The 23,476-nt window shown below is 36.6% G+C and overlaps 2 protein-coding genes across 2 annotated transcripts in view; one reads left to right on the top strand and one right to left on the bottom strand.

The window, feature by feature from the left end:
• LOC127448416 (ceramide synthase 6-like) overlaps window positions 1-23,476 on the top strand; it is a 427,716-nt gene that overhangs the window by 294,191 nt on the left and 110,049 nt on the right. Inside the window, exon 11 of the transcript XR_007898524.1 lies at window positions 3,962-4,176. The gene's annotated coding sequence lies outside the window, so the exon portion shown is untranslated. The remainder of the gene's footprint in view (window positions 1-3,961; window positions 4,177-23,476) is intronic.
• On the bottom strand, window positions 931-22,705 carry fastkd1 (FAST kinase domains 1). The gene is given in 17 exon segments (XM_051710902.1): window positions 931-1,250; window positions 1,338-1,452; window positions 2,559-2,703; window positions 7,006-7,119; window positions 7,623-7,754; window positions 8,085-8,213; window positions 8,300-8,414; window positions 9,064-9,550; window positions 9,945-10,076; window positions 11,238-11,348; window positions 15,160-15,558; window positions 16,371-16,496; window positions 16,773-16,841; window positions 18,618-19,073; window positions 21,324-21,370; window positions 21,471-21,570; window positions 22,443-22,705. Coding segments are annotated over 14 exon segments (2,508 nt in total). The 5' UTR covers window positions 18,953-19,073; window positions 21,324-21,370; window positions 21,471-21,570; window positions 22,443-22,705; the 3' UTR covers window positions 931-1,151.

The raw sequence follows: 23,476 nt of genomic DNA, 5'->3' as shown, positions 1-23,476 counted from the left end.
TGTACCCTTCCCCAGATCTGTGCCTCGATACAATGCTGTCTCGGAGGTCTACAGACAATTCCTTGGACTTCATGGCTTGGTTTGTGCTCTGACATGCACTGTTAACTGTGGGACCTTATATAGACAGGTGTGTGCCTTTCCAAATCATGTCCAATCGACTGAATTTACCACAGGTGGACTCCAATCAAGTTGTAGAAACATCTCAAGGATGATCAGTGGAAACAGGATGCACCTGAGCTCAATTTTGAGTGTCATGGTAAAGGCTGTGAATACTTATGTACATGTGATTTTTTTCATTTTTTATTTGTAATAAATTTGCAAAGATTTCAAACAAACTTCTTTCACGTTGTCATTATGGGGTATTGTTTGTAGAATTTTGAGGAAAATAATGAATTTAATCCATTTTGGAATAAGGCCGTAACATAACAAAATGTGGAAAAAGTGAAGCGCTGTGAATACTTTCCGGATGCACTGTCACCACTGGAGTCATATGGATTTCTTTTATGCTGCCTTTATATGTTTTTTGGAGCTTCAAAGATTTGGCCACTGTTTACTTGCATTGTGAGGACCTACAGGGCGGAGATATTCTTCTAAAAATCTTCATTTGTGTTGAGCAGAAGAAAGTCAAACACAACTGGGATGGCATGAGGGTGAGTAAATGATGAGAGAATTTATTCCTTTAACATTTTTTTTCAATCTATTCAATTTCCAATGGACAAAATTAAGTCCTGCCATATATTTTTAACTAATTGACTACCTAATGTATTTTACGCAGAAACATTTTATATTCAATTAAAATGGGTTGTGAATGATGTTTCATGTTGAATTTTTAAATCTGTGGTATACTGTATTCTTAGTTTATATTGTGCTCTGTTGTGAGATTTGGTGTAGTTAAAGGAAACATTTATACAACTGATGGTCAAAATTACATTTCCTTTTTTTCCATTTCCATTTAATTCCATTCATATACATTTTCTCTTTTGTGTAAAACAACATAAATACATATATAAAGCCAAACACAATTAGAAATTTCATCCTTGTGAATGAAAATATCTCATCATTTATTACAAATTCATCAATTGATGAACAGTTGTATAAAACATGATATAAGATTGCAGTAGTAATCTGCAGTGCATAGTCTTTGCTAGAGATCAGATAAAGGGTAAGTCTGTGAATATTTTCTTCCTCAAATATTCTCTCAACGCATCTTGTGTGGAGAGCTCCATTGAATTCCATTCAAAGTGAGGAATCTGTGTAAGAATACACCAAAAACACACTCTTGTCATGTACCTGTAATTAGCATAGTATATAAACAGATATTATTCCTCTCTACTGACCTGTAGCACATGATATCCTAAAATCTCCAGATGTCTTTTCCTCATCATGGCCTCTCCTTTCATGTGCCGAGAATTTTTGCAGAAGGATTTGGAATCCAGGAAATCCAATGCAACGCTGGGCAGAAACAGTTGCAGAGAAAATCACATTACATGTATGTATAGGGCAACAAAACCTTTAGATTAGCCTTTGTTGTTATTTGATTAAGCATATCAAATATTCTTAGTATTTGTCCTGAAAAGGCTTGGTTTGTTTGTTTTTTTTAAATTAAAGGAACAATTATTTCAACCAAACAGCCATTGTAGCCAATTAGATTCAAGATTATTCAAATGAAAGCACTAAAATGCACTAAAAATCAAGTTAAAAATAATCAAAGCATGTTTTTACACAAATGCAAACCTTAAACATTTTTAAGCGATGACACAAAATTGATTCATTTAAAGTTTGAAATGATTCACGAAAATCAATCAAACTTAAAGGAATAGTTCACCCAAAAATGAAAATTCACTCATCATTTACTCACCCTCATGCCATCCCAGATGTGTATGACTTTCTTTCTTTTGTAGAACACAAATGAAGATTTTTAGAAGAATATCTCAGCTCTGTAGGTCCATACAATGCAAGTGAATGGTGACCAGAACTTTGAAGCTCCAAACGACACAAAGGCAGCATAAAAGTTATCCAAAAGACTCCAGTGGTTTAATCCATGTCTTCAGAAGCGATATGATAGTGGGTGAGAAACAGATCAATATGTAAGTCTTTTTTTAATATATAAAAATCTCCTTTTTACTATCAATTTTACATTCTTCTTGTGTTTTTGGCAATTCGCATTCTTCGTGCATATCGTCACCTACTGGGCAGGGAGGAGAATTTATAGTAAAAAAGGACTTATTAATCAGTTTCTCACCCACACCTATCATATCGCTTCTGAAGACATGGATTAAACCACTGGATTCTTGTTGTTTACCTTTATGCTGCTTTTTGGAGCTTCAAAGTTTTGATCAACATGAACTTGCATTATATGGATCTACTGGTATATTCTTCTACAAATCTTCTTTTGTGATTAGCAGAAGAAAAAATCTGGGATGGCATGAGGGTGAGTAAATGTTGAGAGAATTTTTATTTTTGGGTCAACTATCCCTTCCAAAAAAAATATTTATAACTGAATACAAATTGGAAGTGTGTTTTAAGCAGATCATCTGTAGGTAATATATAATACACACCGGCGAGCACCTGGCAGCAGTTCTGTCCTCTCTCTGTCTATTGATCCTGATTCCCAGTGAACTTTTCCGTTCTCGCTGATCTGTAGTTGACTCGGCTCGCTGTAGGGTATTGGCTGAAGGTGATGATCCAGGAGAAATTCAAAATCTGATGACAAAAATATTACAGTGAAATCAATGTGCCAACAGAGGCAGCAGGGTCAGTCCATCTCAAGTGGTCCAATAATTGTAAAGTTGGTTGCTTGACCATTTTTAATTTTCCTAAATTTTTTTTTTTTTTGAGTGATTACCTCTATGTATTGGTATTGCAAAACCACCAGTTTTTTGTTTTTATTTTACTTGGTTTAACCACGACGGCCATCTTTGTGTCATGGTACATGACAAAAAAAAATTTTTTATAGAGTCGAGAAAGTGCAATTTCTTAAAAATTCCACTCATTTTCGGGTTGAATATCTCTGGTGGGGGACCAGATGGGAACCTGAAATTTTCACAGAATTAATTCCTCTATATATATATATATATGTTTGAGATTCCACTGGTTGTAGAGCTAGGGCTAGTAGAAATCTGGGGAAAAGCCTACTTTATTCATTCATAAATTTAGGTTCCTATCTGGTACCCCACCAGAGATATTCAACCCGAAAGTGAGGGAAATGTTAAAAGAACTGCACTTTTTTGTGCCCCATAAAAAAAAATACAAAAATAAATAAAATAAGAGAAGTCTCAAACCTGAAATGTTCTGCATGCACAATATACTTACCTAGGTGCCCCCTAAAAAAATTAAGACTGAGACTCGAACCCTTCCCATTATAAATTGACCCTAAAAGTGGAACTTTGAGAAATCTTGAGCATTACATTAGGACTTGAGTTCTAAGTCTAAGGAACAAGAATGTTTATATATATACACTGGCGGCCAAAAGCTTGGAATAATGTACAGATGTTGCTGTTTCGGAAGGAAATTGGTACTTTAATTCATCAAAGTGCCATTCAACTGATCACAAAGTATAGTCAGGACATTAATAATGTGAAAAACAGCACCATCACTATTTGAAAAAAGTCATTTTTGATCAAATCTAGACAGGCCCCATTTCCAGAAGCCATCACTCCAACACCTTATCCTTGAGTAATCATGTTAAATTGCTAATTTGGTACTAGAAAATCACTTGTCATTATATCAAACACAGTTGAAAGCTATTTGGTTCATTAAATGAGGCTTAACATTGTCTTTGTGTTTGTTTTTGAGTTGCCACAGTATGCAATAGACTGGCATGTCTTAAGGTCAATATTAGGTCAAAAATGGCAAAAAAAGAAACAGCTTTCTCTAGAAACTCGTCAGTCAATCATTGTTTTGAGGAATGAAGGATATACAATGCTTGAAATTGCCAAAAAACTGAAGATTTCATACAAAGGTGTACACTACAGTCTTCAAAGACAAAGGACAACTGACTCTAACAAGGACAGAAAGAGATGTGGAAGGCCAGATGTACAACTAAACAAGAGGATAAGTACATCAGAGTCTCTAGTTTGAGAAATAGACGCCTCACATGTCCTCAGCTGACAGCTTCATTGAATTCTACCCGCTCAACACCAGTTTCATGTACAACAGTAAAGAGAAGACTCAGGGGTGCAGGCCTTATGGGAAGAATTGCAAAGAAAAAGCCACTTTTGAAACAGAAAAAAAAAAGGTTAGAGTGGGCAAAGAAACACAGACATTGGACAACAGATAATTGGAAAAGAGTGTTATGGATCTTAACCTCATTGAGCTTTTGTGGGATCAGCTAGACTGTAAGGTGTGTGAGAAGTGCCCGACAAGACAGACACAACTATGACAAGTGCTACAGGAAGTGTGGGGTGAAATGTCACCTGAGTATCTGGACAAACTGACATCTAGAATGCCAAGGATCTGCAAAGCTGTCATTGCTGCACGTGGAGGATTTTTTGTTGAGAACTCTTTTGAAGTAGTTTAAGTTCTGAACTTTTTTTTTTTTTTTTTCAAAATAAAAAAAAATAAAAAATTACAATTGGTCAAGCAACCTGTATTGGACCACTTGAGATGGACTGACCCAGCATTTAATGGTATAGAGGGAACTGCTACCTTGTAGCATCATATGTCTGCAAATGTAATTAGTCAATCAAAATTATGCTGGTTGGTCACTGTTCATCAAACTGTCTTCCCACACAGTTTAAAATAATCAAGCAAAATCAAATAATCGAGCCTCGTGCTTAAGCATTTTAGGAAATTGTTTAGGAAAAGCAAATTATTCATGAAAAATGTCTAATAAATCAAAGCATCTTTTTCCATTTAAAATATAAGTGTTTGGCCTTAAAACAAAATCTCTAATGAAAATGTGTGATTTCCTCCACAAAGTAAATTTGTGCTTTTCAAGATAATCATTTCAACCTTATAACTTCACCAGCTTGTCCATCTATCAAAATTGTTAGTTCTCCCTTTAATTTCAATATTTACAGACACTGTTTTCAATAAATAATTTACATATTTAGTAAATATTGTGTAGAGTATAAATGTTCATTTCATTTCTGCATTTTTGTGTAATCTCATTTGCTTTTTAAAATGCATTATGCCAAGTCAATGCGAAATGCCATTCGCAACCCATTTTACTTCCGGCCAGGACTTAATTTTATCCACCGGAAATTAATTAGACAGTGAAAAGTGGACGTTACATATCAAAATGCAGTTAGGTGTTTGGAGGGTCGGAGTTATAAAAGAGGGATTTGTGACATCAGCCAAAAAGGAAATTTTTTTTGAGAGATGGAGCAAGTAGATGAAGACATTTTTTATTTCGTATAACGTGCACTGATTATTTGTGCTCAATAAGACCAGGAACACACATTAAGAAAGTATATAGGGTCAATTTTGATTTCATGTTGACACTTGAGGTAAAACTATATATCGATTAAAAAAAGAATATTCCAACCATCTGAGCAACTCAAGCTTGAAATACCACCTGTTTTCAGCAGGGGGCAGTTATCGCAAAGCACATCTGTACAGACAACAAACCACACTCAGGCTTGCTTGACACTAGCAACAGCACAAGATGAGAAAGTGCTTGCATTCAAACACAGCTGGCCGGAGCGCAATTTCGAATGCAGGGATCTCAAGATGTGTTTTCCTAAGTTTCAAACTACATTTTACTTGACACAGTGACCTAAAAACGCTGTTTATGACGCAACGCAACCGAAACGAGATGCTCCAAAACCGTCCGTCTGATGCAGGTGTATGCTGACACGTCCTTAGAAAAGCCCTTATAATAAATCTATCTCTGACAGATTTAAATATTCAATTGCAAAATGGATTGCTGTGAACTGTATGCATATACTGTATGTATACTGTACATTGGCCGGGAAATTTAACGTTATTTCTCTGATGAACAGTTGATCTTTTAATGTGTTAAAAAAAATTAACGCAATTATTACAGTAAACTGTATACACAGTATATGCTAATCAACTACTAATCAAAATGCTTAATTGCAATTTATCCTAGCACAGAAACTGAATGTATGGAGTAGTGCGTGCTTATTCATTAAGCGTGCGCATGTCCGGGGCATAATAAACACAGGAGCGGATTTACTGTACGGAAAAATGGAGACTTCACACGCAAGTGGTGAGCCAAGTGTGGGAGAGACAAGGGCAAGTTGTCGTTTCTCTTCGCATCATCCGGAAACGCTCATTCACTGTGATCTGAACAAGAGTCAAAAGCGAAATTGCAAGAGAGAGGCCCAGCGTGTGTGATAGAGACTGAAAGGCAGCCAGAGAAAATAATAGTTTTGAGATTTCAAACTTCAGCATTCAGTTTGTTTTATATGTATGTACAGTATAGTGTCTTATAACGCATTGGTAATGTACACTTAAGTTTATATTGCCAAAAAGCTTGATATGAATTGAATCTGCCCATTTGATCCTATTATTAAATAGTTTTTATTGCATTTATACATATACTTATATCAAACACTTATACCAGTAAAAATGTGTCTAAATAACTATCTGAAAAAAAAAGGAACATTTAAAATCTACATACATAAAAGATGTAAATAAATAATTACTATCTAAATAAATAATTGGTATATTATAAAGTTCATATATTTATGATTATATTTTAATGTTTGTTTCAATGTACAATTTACCATGATTAATCGCGATTAATCACAGACAACTGAGCGATTAATTTGTACACATTTTTAATTGATTATATATATATGTTAACATTCTATAAATCGATTTTAAAAACAATCACCCGATTAATCGGAAATCTGCCTTTCTACCACCGCAGTTATTGGTATTGGCAAAATCCACAATCGGTCAACCTCTAGTTATCACCATTATATCGCCATTGGCCACCCTGCTCTCCAGTTATTGTTATCAACAATTAAAAACCCATGGTAGTGAACCAATAATCAAAATGCTCATTGCAATTTACCATGGTTTTATACTCACCAACAGTATAGAAGTATGGAGTCAGCACTCCCACTCTGGCACAGTTGATTCCTCCCAGCACCTCCCCAAGCATCTTATGAATCTGCTTCTGGACTGGACTGATTGAGCTATTGGCTACAGTCCAAGAGAGACAGATCAAAATGAATGATTGTGTATGAGGTTGACATACCTAACATTTTTCACAATAGGACATTTTAAATGTAGACAGAAAAAACCCAAATCTGATATCAGGCCTGGGCTGCATTTTCCAAAAGCATTGTAAGCCAAGTAGATAGTAGAAACCATTGGCGCCAATGGTCTCTACGATCAACTTAAACTTGCAATGCTTTTGGGAAACACAGCCCTCGTCGATAATATTAAATGTTCACAATATATTTGCAATGATATGGCTGGCAAAATAAAACTATGCAACAAGTGAACAACACAATAATTGCATTTTTTTATTTGGCCATTACCTAAAGACGATTGTACTTTCAAGTATGAGAGTGTTATGATGTGTTATGGCTATATCACCCAGCCCTAGTGAATATGAATGTGCACTAGGCACGAATGCTTTTAGATTCTTTGTAGCATTTGATAGACAAAATATTGTGCAGAAAGATACAGTATGTGCACACCTCTCTTCTGTAGCTGTTTACAGTAGCGCTCATGGAACCAGGGCACCTGGAACTCAGGGCACTCCAGACACACGGCCCGATTCAACTCCATCAGACGCAAACGCACACGCATGTTCAGAGCATACGGCAGGGCTATCAGTATCCAGATTAAAAAAAAAAAAAACACAATCAATAGTTATTACTTCTGGACAGACAAAAATTCTGTTCAGAGTCTACACATTTTATCCGTGATTTTCTGTCATGCCATTAATTGGATTCATTTTTCCACAGTCTATTATTGTTGTGTAATCTCTTTCAAATAAAGCCACCCCTAAATGGCACATAACAACAAAAGGCACTGCTTTGTCGCTTTAAATGTCAGTCGCAAAATCTCTTCCTGTCTTAGTGGCCGGTTCCTGGGCAGAATAAGCTGCAATTTGTACCAGACTTTAAGCCGGAAGTCATTTATTAAAATTGACATACTCTCCAGCTGGGCATCCAACTTGGCAAGGAAGTCCACATTGAAAATCTCTCTAATCACTTCCTCAGGGAAATAATCGGCCATCGCTAGTGCATACGCCAAGAGAACCAGCAGGTGAGGGTCAAAAGAACCTGATTGAATCAACAAGAACACGTTAGCGGTATGTAATAACATTTAGAAGCTAAATGTTTACAAAAAGCACTGTGGAGGACCTTACTAATATAAGGAGTGAAATGTTCAACGCAAACGTCAAAGAACTCCTCCGCTCTCGGTGGGTCATAATTTAACACAGCAAAAGGCAGCAAAGTGGCATATGTTGCAGAGTGATGAATCTGTTCGGACAAAACAGACAATGATACACAGAAAAATTTTAAGCAGGCACTTTCTTACAAGAACAGAAACACATTAAATAGTAGGGATGTCCCAATACCATTGTTTTGAGAACGACTACAAGTACCGATATTTCCTTTTCTGTGTTCGCCGATATGATACCTGTTTTTTTTCTGAATTCCATATCAAGAGAGTTTATTTCAATTTTTCAATATAGTTTTTTAGAAGCTATACTTATCTGTTTCTCACCCACACCAATCCAATCACTTCTTAAGACATGGATTAAACCACTGGAGTCACATGGATTACTTCTATGCTGCCTTTATGTGCTTTTTGGAGCTTTAAAGTTCTGGTCACCATTTATTTGCAATGTGAGGGCCAACAGAGCTGAGATATTCTTCTAAAAATCTTAGTTTGTGTTTTGCAAATGAAAGAAAGTCATATTCATCTGGGATGGCATGAGAGTGAGTAAATGATGAGAATTTTCATTTCTGGGTGAACTATTCCTTTAAATGCATTTTCTAACTAGTATGCACTTGTATTCCATTCTGACCTGAGCCTCATTTTTCTGCAGCAGAATTCCAGTAACTACTATTGTGAGATTCTATAAACAGAATTCATTTAAACAGCACTTGAAATGACTTATCCAACCTTGTCTATGTTTTCAATCGTCACACCAGCGATACGGTCCAACAGTGCGGCACAGAGGTAGCTGGTCCTGGTCAGATAAATGGCCAGCTCAGGCACGTTAGTCCAGGATATCTGCTCAAGCAGTCTCTGTATGGTGACCATGGACTCTTCCAGAAGCATCTCCTCAAACCACTCCCCCGACAAGTACCTGACTTCATCCAGCACCACGTCCAGACGGTCGAATTTATGTAGCCGCTCATGTCCACAGTGGTTCAGGGTCTGGAGGAGACGAACATACTTGCTGGGTGTGTTGTGTCGGTATGAGGGGTCGTTGCGAATCCATTTGGCAACAACCATGGCGAAAGTGTTGAGGTCGTTTAGGTTGCACTGAGGAAGCACAGCATTCACACGGGAGAGGATGCCCTCATCGAGACGGTGAGAAGGGAGCATGGACAACACCCTAGTTAGCATGGTCACCTCATAAGGGTACACACTGTCGTGAAGATAACTATAGGTGATATAAGCAAACTCAGTTGAAAGAGAGGAAAAGATTATTGGGTAAAAACAATATGTTTGATGAGGTAATTAATATAGAGACTACAAATAAGTTGACCTTAAAGGAATAGTTTATCCTAAAATGAAAGTTCTGTCATTATTTACTCACCATCATGTCACTCCAAACCTGTATGCTGTTATTATGGAGCATATAACCAAATGGAGAACATAAAAGTAGAAAGAATTCAACAACAACATACAGCTTTTGGAAAGACACAATGTTAAAAAAATGTAATGCCAGAATTTTCATTTTTGGATGACCTTTTCCTTTTTATTATAAGACTTTGAACAATGAATAGACACTAGTCTCTAAAAAAATTGAGCTGTGTGGTTTTGTAAGCACTTACTGCAGCAGTTTGGTTCTCAGTCTGGAGAAGATCTCTGGATTCTGGCAATGCAGCAGAAGGAGAGTTTGAGTGATTCGAGCGATTTCCACTGCACGATAGGACTCCAGATTCTTGTAGATTATTGCTGCCATCCTTTCAGAACACAAATAGTACGGAAATGACACCGATTAAACGGTGTACTATTAGAATTATCCATTTTATCTAGTTATGAATCCTTTGTTTTTTAATTCAGGTGTTAAAGGGATAGTTCACCCAAAAATGAAAATTCTCTCATCATGTACTCACCCTCATGCCATCCCAGATGTGGGATGTTTCTTTCTTCTGCAAAACACAAATCAAGATTTTAAGAAGAATATCTCAGCTCTGTAGGTCCATACAGTGCAACTGAATGGTGGCCAGATCTTTGAATCTCAAAAAAATCAGTCAGCATAAAAGTAATCCATTCGACTCCAGTGGTTAAATCCATGTCTTTAGAAGCCATATGATTGGTGTGGTTGAGAAACAGACCAATAAGTCCTTTTTAGCTATAAATCTCCACTTTCACATTCTTCTTTTGTTTTGTTTTTTGGCAATTTGCCTCTTCGTGCATATCGCCACCTACTGGTCAGGGCTGGTCAGTGTTGGAGATTTTTTTTATTAAAATATATAAATATTAAATATTTATCTTTTTCTCACCCACACCTATCATATCACTTCTGAAGATATGGATTTAACCACTGGAGCCTTATGGATTAATTTTATCCCGACTTAATGCGATTTTCGGACCTTCAGAGTTTTGGCCACCATTAACTTGCATTGTATGGACCAACAGAGCTGAGATATTCTTCTAAAAATCTTCATTTGTGTTCTGCAGAAGAAAGAAAGTCATACACATCTTGGATGGCATGAGGGTGAGTAAATTATGAGAGAATTTTTGGGTGAACTATCCCTTTAAATCATGTGAATCTATTTGTGCACCGATGCCAGACTTATCACTCATTTGTTATGAATAATCATATCTTTTCATGCATCAAGGTCCAAATAAAAAGAGAAAATTATTAAATGAGATAAAGTAGCTATTTGTAAAGGTATCACTGGGTAATTCAAAACTAGGCATTACAACATAGTTCTTTAATAGATAAACTTTTTTTTTTATATATCAAGAAAACATAACTGTAACATGATATATATTGTTACCGTGAAACAAAATTATGCATACTGTGATATATAAGATTTTAGTCATAACACCTCACTGCAAAGATTGTGTCTGAGAGGTTAATTCTTGTTTATATAAAGAAAGATTATTTGTCTTACTTGTTTATCAACTGAAGGTTCCTGCATTGCATTTCCTCCATTGTCTCCACCACAGCTACAGCCTGTTGGGCATTGAGCTCATCAGCCAATAGCAGAGCAGTACTCTCTAACCTGCGAGACCAATCAATCAAATAATGTGATGACAAATCACGCAGACACAAAGGGGAAAGGGGTTCATAGAGTTAAAGGAATATTCGGGATTCAATACAAGTAAGCTCAACTGACAGCATTTGTGGCAGAATGTTGATTACCACAAAAATGTATATCGACTTGTTCGTTCTTTTCTTAAAAAAAAAAAAAAAAAGTGAGTTTACAGTAAGACACAATGGAAGTGAATGGGGCAAATATCTGGAAGGTTTAAAAGGCACAAATGTGAAGCTTAAAGTTGTTTACATTGTCGTTTTAACTGTCTTTTTAGGGTTTTAGTGTATACGGTGTTATGATGTCAGGGCAACGAAGTTATTAGTTATTAAAAATCCCATTCATATTTTCCATAGAAGGAATTGATTTTGTAACAATAACTTATAAACCTTTAGAGACAGACTTACCATGCTCTGAGGTTGTTAAATGGATAGTTCACCCAAAAATGAAAATTCTCTCATCATTTACTCACCCTCATACCATCCCAGATGTGTATGACTTTCTTTCTTCTGCTGAATACAAAGACTTTTAAAAAGAATATCTCAGCTCTGTAGGTCCTGACAATGCAAGTGAATGGTGACCAGAACTTTGAAGCTCCAAAAAGCATCCAAAAGCACATAAAGGAAGCATAAAAGTAAATTCATATGACTCCAGTGGTTAACTCCATGTCTTCAGAAGCAATATGATAGGTGTGGGTGATAATCAGATCAATATCTAAGTCCTTTTTTACTATAAATTCTCCTCCCTGCCCAGTAGGTGGTGACAAGCGTGAAGAATGCAAATCGCAAAAAACAAAAGAAAAAAATGTGAAAGTGTAAGTGGAGATTGATAGTAAAAAAGGACTTAAATATAGATCTGTTTCTCACCCACACCTATTATATAGCTTCTGAAGACATGGATTAAACTACTGGATTTGAATGTACTACTTTTATGCTGCTTTTGTGTGTTTTGTGGAGCTTCAAATTTTGGTACCCATTTACTTGCATTGTATGGACATACAGAGCTGAGATATTCTTAAATTAATCTTTGTTTGTGTTCAGCAGAAGAAAGAAAGTCATACACATCTCATCTGGGATGGCATGAGGGTGAATAAATGATGAGAGAATTTTCATTTTTGGGTGAACTACTCCTTTAAAGTGATAGTTCACCCAAAAATGAAAATGATCTCATCATTTACTCACCCTCATGCCATTTCACATGAGATGTGTATGACTTTCTTTCATCTGAACACATTTGAAGATAAACAAAGATTAATATCTCAGCTCAGTAGGTCCTTAAAATGCAAGTGGATGGTGGTCAGACATTTGAAGCTCCAAAAATCACAGATAGTGAGCATGAACCTCATCCATACGACTCCAGTGGTTAAATTAATGTCTTCTAAAGCAATATGATTGCTTTTTGTGCGAAAAAAATATATATATATTTAAGTACTTTTTAACTATAAACCATCGCTTCCATTAAGTTTCACGAGAGTGCTGAGATCACGTGGTCTCTTGTGTGACCACATTGCCATGTTACGAACATACAGTGCATCCGGAAAGTATTCACAGCGCTTCACTTTTTCCACATTTTGTTACATTACAGCCTTATTCCAAAATGGATTAAATTCATTATTTCCTCAAAATTCTACAAACAATACCCCACAATGACAACATGAAAGAAGTTTGTTTGAAATCTTTGCAAATTTATAAAAATAAAAAAAATGAAAAAAAAAAAAAAAAAAAAATTACTTGTACATAAGTATTCACAGCCTTTGCCATGACACTCAAAATTGAGCTCAGGTGCATCCTGTTTCCACTGATCATCCTTGAGATGTTTCTACAACTTGATTGGAGTCATCCTGTGGTAAATTCAGTTGATTGGACATGATTTGGAAAGGCACACACCTGTCTATATAAGGTCCCACAGTTAACAGTGCATGTCAGAGCACAAACCAAGCCATGAAGTCCAAGGAATTGTCTGTAGACCTCCGAGACAGCATTGTATCGAGGCACAGATCTGGGGAAGGGTACAGAAAAATGTCTGCAGCATTGAAGGTCCCAATGAGCACAGTGGCCTCCATCATCCGTAAATGGAAGAAGTTTGGAACCACCAGGACTCTTCCTAGAGCTGGCCGCCTGGCCAAACTGAGCGATCGGGGGAGAAGGGCCTTAGTCAGGGAGGTGACCAAGAACCCGATGGTCACTCTGACAGAGCTCCAGCGTTTCTCTGTGGAGAGAGGAGAACCTTCCAGAAGAACAACCATCTATGCAGCACTCCACCAATCAGGCCTGTATGGTAGAGTGGCCAGATGGAAGCCACTCCTCAGTAAAAGGCACATGACAGCCCACCTGGAGTTTGCCAAAAGGCACCTGAAGGACTCTCAGACCATGAGAAACAAAGATTGAACTCTTTGGCCTGAATGGCAAGCGACATGTCTGGAGGAAACCAGGCACCGCTCATCACCTGGCCAATACCATCCCTACAGTGAAGCATGGTGGTGGCAGCATCATGCTGTGGAGATGTTTTTCAGCGGCAGGAACTGGGAGACTAGTCAGGATCGAGGGAAAGATGAATGCAGCAATGTACAGAGACATCCTTGATGAAAACCATTGCTAGCATGTTTATCATGTTGCTAGGCATTGCTAACGAAGGTTCATCTTTCAACAGGACAACGACCCTAAACACACAGCCAAGATAACAAAGGAGTGGCTCCGGGACAACTCTGTGAATGTCCTTGAGTGGTCCAGCCAGAGCCCAGACTTAAACCCGATTGAACATCTCTGGAGAGGTCTGAAAATGGCTGTGCACCGATGCTCCCCATCCAACCTGATGGAGCTTGAGAGGTCCTGAAAAGAAGAATGGGTGAAACTGCCCCAAAATAGGTGTGCCAAGCTTGTAGCATCATACTCAAAAAGACTTGAGGCTGTAATTGGTGCCAAAGGTGCTTCAACAAAGTATTGAGCAAAGGCTGCGAATACTTATATACATGTGATTTTTTTATTTTTAATAAATTTGCAAAGATTTCAAACAAACTTCTTTCACATTGTCATTATGGGGTATTGTTTGTAGAATTTTGAGGAAAATAATGAATTTAATCCATTTTGGAATAAGGCTGTAACATAACAAAATGTGGAAAAAGTGAAGCGCTGTGAATAATTTCCGGATGCACTGTAGTCTCACATTCTTCTCTCGGTTGAGACATCTTGGATAAGCTTACAAACCAACCAACAAAGCTTCTGTTCAGCGGTCCTCCTACTCGGTTGCAAACAGCGCTGCTCTTCCGGGGGTGTCACACGTGCGTCAGTTCTCGCCTGAACATGACAATATGATTACGTCACACGTGCATGATGCTGCTGACCGGAAGCGATGATTTAGAGTTAAAAAGTACTTAAATATTGATGTTTTTCACACCAAAAGCGATCATGTTGCATTAGAAGACATTAATGTAACCGCTGGAGTCATATGGATGATGTTTATGATGACTATCTGTTCGTTTTGGAGCTTTAAAAGTCTGATCACCATCCACTTGCATTTTGAGGACCTACTGAGCTAAGATATTTTTCTTCAAATGTGTTCTGGTGAAAAAAGTAAGTTATTCACACCTGGGATATCATGAGGGTGAGTAAATGATGAGAGAATTTAAATTTTTGGGTGAACTATCCCTTTAAGAGCCAAGGTAGTATAGGAACATTTTAGGCAATGCCTAAAAATAATCTCTTACAGCAGCTTTAATAGAACTGGAATGTGAACTTGAATCGATAAATTAGTTATGATTACCATCCCTATTCCTATTGCTCACCCCTCTCTGATTCCTTGTCCCGCCATTGGTCCTAGAGAAGCAAAGAGTTTGGTGAAAGTGGCAGGATCACTGCTGGTGTCGACCAACTCAATCAGCCTCTGTTTTGCAGCCAGCCGGAAATCACAATTATTGAACTGCATGGACTGATACAGGCCCAGAATGATACTGATGTGTTCTGCATCCAGATGGGAGATGTTCTGCAGGAGGATCTGGTTGCATTTCTCCAAGAGAGGTCAGTGGTTATGCTTGACATTACGAAGGAACTGCACCACCCTTCTGGGGTTGTTAAACTGAAGCGGGTCCATTTTGTCAAGAAGGCTGTCCGCTTTTTCAATCAGTGCGTCACGCAATAGTGGCGACGCCAGGGAGGAAATGCTGATCATCAAGGTTGTAAGCACTCTTTAGAGAGGAAAACAAAGATGTAATCACACCACTTATCAATTAAAGGAATGTTCCAGGTTTAATACAAGTTCAACTGACAGCATTTGTTGCATGTTGATTACCTCAACATGCAACTCGTCCCTGGTTGTTTTTTAAAACAGCAAAAATCAGAGTTAAAGTGTGGAACTTACAATGGAAGTAAACGGTGCCAGCATCCAGATGGTATAAAGGACGAAAATATTTTTTGTCATATTTTTAAAAATGTGTATTATTTGACCTGTAAAGTTATCTAAAGCATCATCATCTTGTGATGAGACTACTGTTCTTGGTGGATGAACTTGAGCTATTCGCGACAGACGTAATTCCTGTGTGTGGCGGCAATACATCAACAAAGTGTGTTGTCACACATGGTGTTAGGTACATACACAGCAGACAGCATTAACTTAGACTGTTTCTTGTTGATTTAACTTTCTTCTGACCGAATATAACTTAAAGGGATAGTTCACCCAAAAATTTTAATTCTGTGATCATTTACTCACCCTCATGTAGCTCTAAACCTGTATGCATTTCTTTCTTCTGTGGAAATGTCTTAGTGTTTCTTTGTCCATACAATGAAAGTCAATGGGGTCCAATGTTATTTTGGACCCCACTGACTTTCATTGTTTGGACAAAAACAGCTGAAACATTCTTCAAAATATCTTTTGTTTTCTAGAGAATAAAGAAATGCATACAGGTTTGGAGCGACATGACGGTGAGTAAATGATGAGATAATTTTCATTTTTTGGTGAACTATCCCATTAGTGTGTGTAATGGTTAAAATAAATACACACCTGGCATCTTGAATTGAATCCAGTCTCTGACTCACAATTTCAGTAATCTGACCCATCAATGGACTGTGCTGCAGAAACTGATCGCTCAGACAAACAGCAAATTTTGACAGTGTCGGCATCTGAAATCTATTAAGAGAATTATAAGGATGGAAAGCCTGGCCTAACAAACAAACAAACATTTAAAGGTTTAGTTCACCCCAACATGAAATCTGTTTGAGGAACAGACCAAAATTTACGTTGCTATGGTCACTATGAACTGTCGTTACATGGTAAAGAGCTGCATGTAGTAAATAATGACAGAATTTTCATTTTTGGGTGAACTATTCCTTTAATTTTAGTCTGACAGTAAATGTGGATGTCAGCTATTGAAAATGCTCATCATTGTCTGTATTTGTCATGTACCTCTCTAGTCTGTTCCAAGCCTCTGTCACCAACTGCTGGACAAGAGAGTCATGCTGTTCTACATTAAGCCTTTAAAAAAAAGACACAAATCCAATCGAAGATAGGCAAAGAAACAAGTGAAGTGGATGACAAGATACTCAGATGGATTTAGGGTACAAGCCATATTTAATTTTCATGAGTTAAAACTGTGAGGGATAGATGTACAGTCCGTTCATTTGGTTGTACTGGTGTATACTAGTGTCGATTCACTGTTTTAGGTTATAAAAAAAAAAAAAAAAAAAAAAAAAAAAATCCTGGTAACAAAATGTGGGTTGTCAAAATCTGAACAGAACAACCTATTGAACGGGCTGCACTGCACGTCTATCCCTCACTGCCTCATTTTCATTTGCATCAAATTAAATATTGCCATGCCTAAATAGTAAATAGGTGAATTTCACAAAAACATGTCCAAGTCACATTACTCTACAAAATATATTGAATAAATGAAATTACATATGGAAAAAAGCCTGTTTTTAGGTCCATTAAGATTTTTTGCATTTTTATATTATTTTTCATAACAATTAAGAGGAGGTTGACCGATATTGGTTTTTAATGACCATTATGATACTGGTTAATTTTGTGTTTAATTGCATGATAACACTTGCCAAGCTACATGCTAAAACATGTCAGCATGTTTTGGCACGTAGCAAGGAATTGCTAGCATGTTGGTACACATTGCTAGCATGTAGCTAGGTGTTGCTAGCATTTAGCTAGGAATTGCTAGCATGTTTTAACACATAGCTAGGCATTGCTAGCATGTAACTAAATGTTGCAAGCATGTAACTAGGTGTTGCTTGCAAGTTTTTACATGTAGCGATGCATTGCTAGCATGTTTATCATGTTGCTAGGCATTGCTAGCATGTAGCTAGGCACTTCTAACATGTTTTAGCATGTTGCTAGGCATTGCAAGCATGTTATTTGGCATTGCTAGCATCCCTTACAAAAATCGAGAGTTCACGGCAAATTTGCCACAAACTTGCCGCAAATTCGCCACTGATCATTTTCACATGCAAATGAGATGAGATGTGAAAATGATCAGTGGCGAATTTGCGGCAAGTTTGCCGTGAACTCTCAATTTTGTAAAGGATGTTTTAGCATGTTGTTAGGCATTCCCTTGCAAAAAATCTAGAGATGCCGCAAACTTGCCGCAAATTCGCCACTCTTTATTTTCACATGCAAGCAAACTGAGCTTTGCAGCAAACTCATTGTCACCAAATGTTTGCTGCAGGTTCCCTACTACCAGTGAAGAGCTGCAAATTTCTGGCAAACATTTGCGGCGAATAACAAGCTCATTTGCACGTAAAAGTAACGATTGGAGAATCTGCGGCAAGGTTACTGCAAGTTGGTCAGAACTCTAGATTTTAGCATAGTTGCTAACAATGCCTAGCAAAATGCTAGCAATCCCTTACAAAAATTGAGAGTTCACTGCAAATTTGCCACATATAATTTTCACATGCAAATGAGCTTTGCGGCAAATTGTCTATGTAGTTAATATTTAAGATTTAAATTACTTTGTGTGTAAATTTATCGGTAAGCCCAATATTAAAGAATCGATAAACGATTAAAAGTTTGGAAAAGTGTAAATATCGGTTGGAAAAAATCTTTACAATTAAGCACATCCTGACCCCCATCTTTCTTTTGATTTGAGGTGAAACATGACCGGGACATGTTCCTGACTGTTTTTAGTGAGATTCACCTGAATATATCTTTTTTCCACAAAGATTTACAATTAAAACTTCACTGAAATGCACCAGATTTGAATGTGCTGTCCTGACACAGTCAGTTCTGCTGGATTTTACTCTATACCTAAGAACGTCATACAGCATATCCACCACTGAAACATCATCCATGTCACTGATCTTGTTTTCTGCCAAAACTCGAAGCGTCAGGAACTGCGGGTGATTCCGAACAAGCTCGATGGTTCTAAGCATCTGTGGCCTTTCTCTCTGAAACTGCCACAACAGTCCCATAGCACAGCCCACATGGCTTGCTGACAGCTTGGCTTTGTTCCGGCCCACCACATCAAACACCTGGTTCTCCGCAGAGCACACCTGAAGCTGCTCAAGCACCTGGTCACGACTGACGGCCGCACTGTGAAACAGTGAGCGGGAACGGCCCCAAAAGGGGCGGAGCCTGAACATAGTAGAGGGATGACCACCGTCAGCTTAAAGTCTGCATACTAGAGGCAGCAAAAGTATTGTATCCTAATAACGCAGTTTAAGCTGATGAAAAAGTTGCAGAAGTGTAACTGGACAGAGGCATCTGCAAAGAAAGTTAAAGAGTCAATATGAGATTAAATATAATTCATATACAGTGGAGTTCAAAAGTCTGAGACTACACTGAAATCTCGATATATTTTTTTTTCATTTAAGATAGGAAATAGACAATGTTTGAGGAAAACAACATTAAGAAATAAAATAAAGCAGAAATATTTAAGATTCTGCTCTGTTTCTAGCTCCCTAATCAAATGTCAACAATAGCAGGGCAAGTTGTCACCATGTAACCTGATATTGAAGAAATAGTTCCCACCAAAAAATTACTTTCTTTTCTCTGCAGAACCCAAATGAAGATATATTGAAGGATGTATGAGGTGTTTTTGCCCATACAATGTATGTCAATGGGATCCCAAATTTTCAAGCTCCAAAAAAGACATAAAGGCAGCATAAAGACAATCCATACAACTCGAGTGGTTTAATCCATGTCTTCTGAAGCGATATGATCACTTTGGCTGGGAAACAGACCAAAATGTATGTCCTCATTCACTATAAATCTTGACATCCGCATTCTCCTTGGTGCGTTCATGAACGAAGTTCATTTACACACTCCCTCACGCTTGCCGCATGCGCAGAGCACTGTACACAACCCAGACATTGTTGCATGGCTGGGTATAGGGGTGGGGAGCTAGGGGTGGCTTTTCTTATACCCCCCTATTCGGACGGTGAAATGACACTATTCGAGTCCTCTCTCATTAATATGCACTGATTTCTAGATGCTTTTAAGAGAACTGCCAGGTTTCTTAAAGAGACAGTACCGGGTTTTAGCAAATGTTCAACAAATCAGTGTAAATACTTGTAAATAGTTCAAATTTTGCAATTAAACAATAAACAAGTAAAATATATATATATATAATATATGCAATATATTATCATATTTATTAATGGAAAGCAAAAAATATAATTAGTAAAATTTATATTTCGTAATGTACAAAGTCAGAAGGTCCCCAGTATAATTAACAGCATTAGCTGGGAGAGAATCTCTTTCATTTGCAAGAAAAAAGGACATTCTAACTGAAATATACCCATATGAATCAATATCAAACTGAATTGAAAAATCAGAATGGAACTGAGAGCTTGTGAATTTAAATCTGAATCAATACCCAGCCCTTCCAAGTATACTTCGTTTTCTGCGTTCCTGATCAGATCGTGCCCGATCGACCGTGTTGCATTTCAAAGTATACTTTGTGAGCGAATACAAGTTCGAAGCATGCGCACTACAAATGCTTTGTGATACTCTTTTAGTAGTCAACAACAGCACATGCCAACAATGCATAGATTCGAGGACTGTCCGTGTGTCGAGAAAATCTGGGCCGCACATGGACTGTGCTGATGACAGAATTTGCGTCACGCAAAACTGTTTTCGAGAAACAATATGAAGTTGTGTATTTATGTAATTTAATTATAATACTTGCCAAGTACTTCATTCATAAATGTAAAGTGTTAAATATCAAAGCCATTTTCTCTCATTTCCAAAGAGATGTTGGAATTATATTAAAACTCTTTCAACCTCATCTAACAATAAAGCTATAAATGACTTGGAATGAATGACTATAAAAACCTGGAATGTGTGCTCAAATCTCGGCATCTTTACATAATTTTTGGTGTTGTACGACCCCATGCCTTTACTTATTTGGCTCTGTATGCTTGTAATGATTTTCTTTTTTTTCAATTAATGGTATTTTCTCACTTTTTATTATTTTTGTCTCTGTATCACTCATTTTGGCATCTTTGTTTAATTCCATTGGGGTCTAATGTATGTGAACATAATTAAAATCAAAACAAACAAAAAAAACAAGTAAATTGCATCCTTGTACCAGGATCTGCCCTTGTATTCTTCTGTAGCTTGAAAGTTTTGAGCACCATTGACTGACATTGTAGGACAAACACACCTCATGCATTCTTCAAAAAAATGTTGTGTTCTGCAAAAGACAGTCATACAAATTTGAGACGGCATGAGGGTGAGAAAACGATGAGAAAATTATAATTATTATGTAAACTGTTCCTTTAAACAGTCTTTTATAGGTTTTACCACTGGGCGGCACCATGGTGATTCGAATTGCCTGTTTTCTATTTCTGGTCTCAAGACTCCAAGTAAAAACTGCCTAAACGCACGATCCAGAGGAAAACAACAACCACTTAAGTGTTACTTGGAGTAAAAATGAATTTCAGGCTCAACTTGTGCAGTTGTTGGCTGTTATAACAACTCAGAATAATTAATGATAACAATGTTACTTACCTTGGACCATCTCTTCATGTCATCTACACACTCAGGTGAGACACAGTCTATAAAAACAAATTTAAAAAACGGTCATCTCGACTCTGTGAAGTATCGGCATGCTTTTTGACCATTTTTACAAATGTAATACTTTAAACATTACATTACCCGCTAAGAATATATGCCGATGCGAGTGAAAACACTGGAGACCGGAAATTGAAAACGGTTGAATCGGGGAACACTTCCGCGTTCAGGAAAATGGTGGATACTGTAAAACAATTATGAACAAAAATGATAGTTTTGAGGATTGAAGTGGACAATAATTATTGTAAATTATGACCATTTTAAATTAGGTGTTTAAAACCAAATGACTAAATCATATAATATACAGCTAGGAAAAAGACACCTGTATAACTGAACTTTTGACTCAAAAACCTTAGTTTTTAAGATAGATATAGCCAGTGTTGGGTGTAATGCATTACTAGGTAATTAATTACTGTAATTAAGTTATTTTTTCATTGAAGAAAAAAGTAAGGGATTACTCTTAATTACAGTTACTTCTGATGTAATTACATTAAATACTGTATAGACTACAGAACAATTCTATATAAAACAATAGTGAATTCAAAACTTAAATTTAACATCTGATGTTAAAATATATATTTTCTAATTTAACGCTGCCCCCTTAAATTCTTTGGCCAGTTCATGAATAATTGATTTGATTTTATATGATTTATTTGAAAGATTTAAAAGAACAGTTTCATGTCTATCCTTGTTAAGGGTTGTAGAAAGTAATTAGTAATAAGTAATAAAATTACATTTCAGGCAGAGTAATTAGTACAGTAATCTAATTACAAAGTAGAATATGTAATTAGTAGTTAAATACATTTTTTAGAGTAACTTACCCAACACTGGATATAGCCCGTATAACAACTTGCCGGTCTCCTCTATATGCAAAAATCTGCAGTCCCTGGCTGTTATAACAAACTGTGCGCTAAAAGCAATCTTATTTTGACTACAGATCAGCTTAGATCCTTTAGACTCATCTTGCATGCACCCAAAGTAACACAGACAACAGATAAATTAAACCAGCAGAAGTGTGTGACTAAACCTTGAGTACAAATAAGAAATTCATGTTACCTTGTAACAAGCTGCCGTTCTGTAACACACATGTAACATGTAAACAGTTTCCTGTTATCAAAGCACGGGTGACCTGTGCTGCACACGTGTGTGAAGATAGATGTGTCCAGAGGTAAATGAGGTGTTTACAGTCCGTCACATGCAAACTGCCGCTTGCGTTTGTTATCCAGCTGTATAATATACATTGTGTGAATAATGTTTTAGCGACATGTAAACTGAAAAGGACAAAACTTGAATGGTGTGTTCAACTGGCTTCTTGCTTCACATCCTGCCAGACAAAAGTCATTGAGAATTTCTGGATGTCAAAATAAAAGTCACGCCTGGTTAGATAGAAAGTCAGACTTTTTTATATGGAAATGTGAGCATAAATAAATAAATATTGCAGCTTGATTTTGGCTGACGTTTCATTGTATTTTTATTTGTTTATTGAACCATTTCATGTTCATTTCACATTTAAATATATATATATATATATATATATATATATATATATATGTGTGTGTGTCAATTATATTCCTATGAATTTTACACTTAAATACTATTTATTTATTGATTTCTATTGATTTATTTAGTTTGTTCTTTTTAAAGAATGTTCACGAATAAAAGTTTGAATTTTAATGTGTACTGTGGGGTGATGGGGTTAGTATTTAGCAAAGTTTATTCTGGAAAAAAATAAACGTATTTATAGTAAATTTATTCTAACGAATCCATATTGATCTGTTGTGGATATTAACTTTATTATTATTATTATTATTATTATTATTTGTCTGATCTATGTGCTGTTGCTTGTATATTGGATGTTCAACATCAAATGCAATTTGAAAATTCAACACCAGTGCAATTAAAAATATATATATATTTTAAATCATAAACTGAACTGCACTTATTCTTTCAAAAGCCTTTGTATATAAAGAACATAAGCATCTGCTCAATTATTGTGAGAAATCTTGTGTTATGTTATGCTTAAAATGGAATTTTCACTGATCCAAGATGTATTGAGAAAAATTTGAGTCATCCAAAATTACTTTTATTTC

The sequence above is a fragment of the Myxocyprinus asiaticus genome, chromosome 11 (assembly GCF_019703515.2).
Source record: "Myxocyprinus asiaticus isolate MX2 ecotype Aquarium Trade chromosome 11, UBuf_Myxa_2, whole genome shotgun sequence".
Lineage (NCBI taxonomy): Eukaryota > Metazoa > Chordata > Actinopteri > Cypriniformes > Catostomidae > Myxocyprinus > Myxocyprinus asiaticus.
The sequence above is the reverse complement of the archived record's forward strand: the minus strand, read 5'-3'. Positions and strand labels throughout refer to the sequence as shown.